Source organism: Cryptomeria japonica, chromosome 9 (genome assembly GCF_030272615.1).
Source record: "Cryptomeria japonica chromosome 9, Sugi_1.0, whole genome shotgun sequence".
Lineage (NCBI taxonomy): Eukaryota > Viridiplantae > Streptophyta > Pinopsida > Cupressales > Cupressaceae > Cryptomeria > Cryptomeria japonica.
In genome coordinates, this window is record NC_081413.1 from 594137286 (window position 1) to 594143600 (window position 6315).

General features: G+C 34.8%; 1 protein-coding gene across 1 annotated transcript; it reads right to left on the reverse strand.

Annotated features, from left to right (window-relative positions):
- Window positions 1–4269: 4269 nt before the first annotated feature.
- LOC131030154 (uncharacterized) lies at window positions 4270–5309 on the reverse strand. The gene is made up of 3 exons (XM_059210952.1): window positions 5156–5309; window positions 4830–5063; window positions 4270–4666 (listed from the first exon to the last, which is right to left on the reverse strand). The coding sequence occupies exons 1-3, from the start codon at window positions 5183–5185 to the stop codon at window positions 4475–4477; spliced, it is 456 nt and encodes a 151-aa protein (XP_059066935.1). The 5' UTR covers window positions 5186–5309; the 3' UTR covers window positions 4270–4474.
- Between the last annotated feature and the right edge of the window lie 1006 nt (window positions 5310–6315).

The window sequence follows — 6315 nt, forward strand, 5'->3', positions numbered from 1 at the left end:
TAGTCCTCTGGCATTGAGCTTAACCGGAACTGTACTCAGGCATAAGAGATGCTATATTTTGCAGTTAAGCACTTCTCCAGATTGTAGTCTGGATTTATATGTAGTCAGTGAGGCTCCTTTTTTGATGAGCAGTGCGCTCTAGGTTGTTGGCCTTTCTGCAAGTGCAAGCCCCTTCATTGTAATGGGTAGGCTTCCCACCATGGTTTTTCCCTTTACCAGGTTTTCGACGTACAAATCTTCGTGTTGTGTGGATGGCTTTTATTTTGTGATTAATGTTTATGCTTAATTAGATTAACTGCTATTCCGATATTATTGTTTTGGTTTCTGGTATTAAAGTTTTAATTGTTGAATATTCCTATAATCTGTGACAACTGATTCACCCCTCCCCCTCCCCCCTCTTAGTTGTCTTCCGATTATCTGAATTGTCTAACATGGAGTCCCTATGTGAAATTGCCTAAAGAGAAATTGTCTAAGCAATCTGTTGACGCTGAAGTTTTAGAAGATAAAGGTGTTGATATGCAGAATTTTTTGAAAGAATGCACTGATGTACAGAAAGCCCTATCTATGTGCATTGGTGAGCTATGAAATTGCATCTACAATGCTAGCAGAGTCTACAAGTATTGTCCTTCATGGTCAACAGCTACAGTAAAGTACAAAACTAAGATTGATGCTATTGGGATTGAATTCAGCTCATCGGGTAAATCTTTTGATTTTTTGAGTGACAAGGATGGAAAGCAGAGGAAAAAAATAAACTTTCTTCAAGTTGAACTATTGTATTTACAAAGGCAAATAGAATATTTTGTGAGCGTGTTATGGAAAGTAAAGGAAATTGTTGAGGCAAAATTGGAGCACTTTTTAGCATTGCTTGGTAGTGCAGTTGAATATGAGCAGAATCCATGTGCTCCGGACAACTTTTCCCATGCTATTGATTTGTCGGTTAAGTGCAGAAGTCTATTAGTTAGCATTAAATTGGATATGAGCTCTTGGGAGGTCCTTCTTAGAAAACTGAAAGAGAAATACAAGCTAATCTTTCCAAAGAAGAGCAATTGAAATTCCCCTGGGTTGGTATGCAATTTTTGAAATTCCTATTTGCAGAACTGAAGTTCTTTTTGTTTTCTTTCCTTCTTTTCTTTTTCATCAAATACATCTTTTGTCCTTCATGTCAAAGGGGAAGAAAAGAATGTGGCAAATGGAGAAAGGTTTTTGTAGTAAGGAGATAAATGAGTTAGGGGGAGTTGTAAGTAGATATGTTTCTTTTTAAGATGTTTTGCAATCAATGACAAAGGGGGATATTGTTAGACGTGTGAATATTGTCATTGTTGTCATTGAGATCAAACCAGTTATCCGGTTTGGTCTGAATGGTATATGCAAATTATGTATATATGCAGATGGTATGTCCAGATGAAGTATGCAATTTTGGTATTTTGGGGATATGATGTAGTAAGGAGTAGAAGATCTACTAGAGTCATTTCCGGAAGATCATCATCTCTGAAATCATGAGTTATGCTTATTTTGGTCTCGACATCAAATGTGTGTTCCAGTATCATCTATTTCAAATGTTGGTTGTATTTTTCATGTCTCATGGTTTGGTATCTGTGGTATGTGGTATTTATATTTTGGAATTTGGAGTTGTTATGCTTGCAATTTTGTGTTTATGGGTCAGCATCTATGGGTCTGTTTGACCCCTATTCTATTTCAATAATTAAGGTATATGCATCGATGAATAAATTGTGTAAAGGAAGTGTGTAGAGATATTGTCAAGGTCGACTTGGCTATCATGTTTTTTATTAAGGCTTTATTGGACAACGTGTTGATGCGAGCATTGTATTACTTTAGCTTGGCCGACATATTGTCCCAATGTGTAAGTTTTTTGGTACATATATAGAAGTATATGTATGCATAGACATGTGTGGTAATAAGGACAAGTAAGAAGTAGAGTGTGAAGTGTGAGTTGTAGACAGCGAAGTACTTGGAGCAGAGTCAGAGTGCAGTTAGTGTTGTAGTAATCCTTCACTGGATCTGCTACAAGCAATTGGTTTGGTAGATTAGTGCAGTAATCCCTCATTGAATCTGCTACAGGTGTTTTTGGATAGTGTGACACGAAGATCCTTTACCAGATCTGTTGCAATTTTTTGTGTGTTGAAATCTAAGCATAAGCTAGAACTAATTTCATGAATTTGGAGATGCAACTTTCCTTAGTTCATTTATATCTTTTGCAGTGAGCATTCTGACAGTGGGTCATTTTTGTAATCTGGTAGTGAGTCATCCCACAATGAGCCAACCATTGTTGTAAACATCATATAACTAGTTATATTATCTTGCGAGCTAACACTCTATGTGGTTTTCCCATTTGGGTCTTCCACGTATAAAATCTAGTGTTCCATTTGTGGTTGTGTTTTCATGTTTATTTTGCATTTGCTATTTCATGTTTGATGTGCTTAATTGGTGAATTTGGTATAGCTATAAAAGGTTTATAAATTGTGAGAGTTTTAGCATATATGGAAATATTAATTCACCCCCCCTCTCAATATTTTGGTTCCTTCAACCAATCCAATAGACATCCATAGGTCAAATCACCTGACAGGGGGTGCAAGGGTCACTGAAAAAGAATTGAAAAAAACACAACATTCCCCAACAACAAAAGGAATCTAGCATCAAGGTAGAAATACAAGAAATAGGGCCCTCTAGTTGAACACCCGTAGGGTAACCGACCCTCAACAAAATTCCACAGTTCATCCACCACAACCTAGAGAAAGCTTCTACTAAATAGAATGTCCTCATTCCCCAAAACATACCCTCTCAACCCCCACAAACCCCCATCAACAGAGAGGTTAATGCAAATCCAAGCACCTTCAAGGCCCACCTCCATAGGGACTCTAGAAGAAGCAAAAAAAGCAACCTTCCCAAAACCCTTGCCAGACAGAAAATGAGTACCAAAAAACACTCCCAAAAGAGGAGATAGAGCTGCCCCACAAAAGAGACCGACCACACCAAACGAACTCACCTAACTCAACATGAAATCCCACCTCCATACAGCATGTACTGAACAAAGATACCCAGAGCAATGCCCAAGCCACAAACAAGAGTGAGCCCCAAGACAAGCAGAATTGTTAAAGAGGCCAAGGGCGAAGAGAAAAGACACAAGGAGTAGCCATATGCCACAAGCAAGGTGTACAAAGGGAGCTTGACCAAAGTGCAACCAACCAAAGCACATTCGTCTCTCTATAAAGAGAGCGAACCACCCTAGGAAGAAGAGTAGCCCAAAGCTGCCAATGCTGCAAAAAAGAAGGGGGCCACCAAGGAGTCCACCACAATAGTTCCATCAAAATGAGCAGGGCAACCAGGAGGCACACCGCATAGAAATTGAGAGCAACCTCCTCAAGCCAAACATTACTAAGAAAGAACAAAAAACATCGATTCTGACAGCAACCAGTAGGGTCAAGACACCAAGGCATCAAAAGATCAAAGTGGCACCAAAACCCATGGCAACCAGGAACAAAGACAAAGGCAAACGCAACACCTTCGTGAGACCTAGGGCATAACATAGAGAACAAAACCACCTCTTGGGTACACAAAGTCCTAGCAACTAGGGAGCATGAGCCAAGAGAAGACAGGAATAGTCCTTGTTCCGAAACAACACTCCACCGAGAGCAAACCACAAGGAGCAGGGCAAAAACAGACCCGTGCCAGTCGTCAACAAGTAGCCAAAGAAAAAAGTCGCAAGAGGAAACAGGGGCTGAAACTCCTCATTATCAACATCAACATCAACATCTCCCTTTGCATCTTCCTCGCTAGTCCAAACCCACAATGACTCCCACTCCGACTCCTTTTTATACACACACACACACACACACACACACACACACACACACACACACACACACATACATACATACATAGATATATATATTGAATGATAAAATAAATGTGTAATGTGTGTATAAACAATACTTTTGTTTTGCCATTTTGCAAATACATAGATATTTTTAAATATAATTTATAAATCATTCTTATTAAATACACACACACACACACACACACACACATACATACATATATATATTGAATGATAAAATAAATGTGTAATGTGTGTATAAACAATACTTTTGTTTTGCCATTTTACAAATACATAGATATTTTTAAATATAATTTATAAATCATTCTTATTAAATGCTAGCGTTCAACATTTAAATAATATATAAAAAATTTACTCACTATCTCTACTAAAAATGGTAAAAAATTATCCATCTTTATAGTAAAGTTATCTTTAAAAATTTAATTAAAAATAACTAATACAAATGTAATAATCTTACACCTGTATGTAGATGTTACAAATGAAAGAAGCTAGGAGCATAAATTATGTTTTTTGGATCACTCTTACATTTATTGATCAGTGCCATTGCCTACTGATAATGTAATTTATTGGGGATGCATATTGTTCAATGTTTGATGAAGCATGCTGATTCTTGAGGCTTCAAGGTCTTGATAGCTCTATAATGGTGTACATGTGTGAGTGGAAAACGATGCGAGTGTTTCCTCCCCACTTTCTATGAAAATCTGTAGCTATGTCCATCAAATTATCATCCATAAATTTATTAGGTATTGGGTACCTAATTAACAACATCATAATATTGAATGTTGGTCCTTTGGAGAATGCATCTTCTTCCTGTACATTATAATAAACAGCACAAAATAGTTATAGTTTAGTAGCAGGAACTTTTTTAATTACCAAATATAAATCAACCAAAAACACTTTACTGTAGATAATTTTTTTAACTTAGAAGGAAGAGCACAGTCTAAACAAAATTATAAATATACAAAATTCTCACCAAGATTTCACTTGTGGGTAGTGTTGTTTCCAAACTGGGCAAACAAGTGAGATAGTGGAGTGCATTATTTAACCTTTCCATTGAACTGCCTTGTGAAAATTCAAGAGAGGAGATTCTACCTTCAGATCCCTTCAAGTTAAAGTTATAAAAAGATTGGCAAAGTACAGTTTTCTCATTGTCTGTTGTTTCATACAGTCCTGCAATGTGGATACCTTTGATGGTGGATGTTTTTTCCTACAAAAAATATATTGGAAGCATAATAAGTCTAGTATGAATGTAGTACAGCAGATAATTTCAAAAGTAGAATAGAGTAGAGGTGGTTTTACCTGCCAATTGCTTCTTGTTTCTTTTTGCATTGAAGAGTAAGGAAGCCTTGGCCTCTGTTGAATTAAGTGACTGATGGCTCTTATAACTTTTTCTCTGAATCTTCGTTCGCCTTCGTCTGTCACTGAAATAATGTTTTAGAACCAATAAATATATTTGAAAAGAAAATCTAAGAAACACAGATTTTGTAAAATTTAAGCATCTTCTTTAGTTTTTTTAATAAAAATAAGATAAATGTTTATGTTTTTTATTAAGTGAATGTGAAATTATTATCAACGATTTAATCATTAAGTTGAATGTACAACACCTTTGATCATTATATATAATAATTCAATGATTATTTTATTGGTGACATTATTTTTTATATAAAATAAAAATTTGCTTATTAATTTATCTATCATTTGATAAATGAGTAAAATTATCCACAAACATATATTGACTAAACAAGTTGCGTAAAATATACATAAAAAAAATTTCAAAATGTGATTGTTTAGTTTTCATGGTATATATTGAAAACATCGAAATTGAAAATCTATTATTTTTTTCAGTATAAAGAGTTATAGTAGAAGGAGGTAACTAATACTTTTAAGAGTTGAAATTAAATCATTCAAATAGCTTTTTGTTTGAAGGAGACTAGAGGATACCCACCCATTCTCAAAGTCCATTGAAAATAGGAGGAACCAGCACCCCTTAACTAGGAGATAGTATTATAATAGTGTTGACATCCACACTATAGTGAAGAAGAGAGGGTCAATTAAAAGGGCATACTAATCTCAATATGTATCTTTTTATGAAAAATTAGTGTGGGATTTTGAAAAATAAAATAAAATCAAAATTATTATTTTTTAAATCATAAAAAATAGTCTATTAATTAAAAATTGAATGGTGAGAGGCAACATTTTTAAAAAAATAGTCCTCTAATTACAAATTGAATGCTAAGAGAATATAATAAATATAGAAAAGCATTATTCATGGCTTAAATTATGATAGATATCATAAAATTTCATTTTGCATGTAAAACATATAATATAATTTTGTGTAGGGAATAAAATATGTGGAATTTTTCATTGTATTAATGCATTGATACTAGCATTTTCTTCGTGTTCTAATGGCCTTAAATTTAGATGTCAAATGAATGTGTTTTTCATAGTTGATCGCTTTT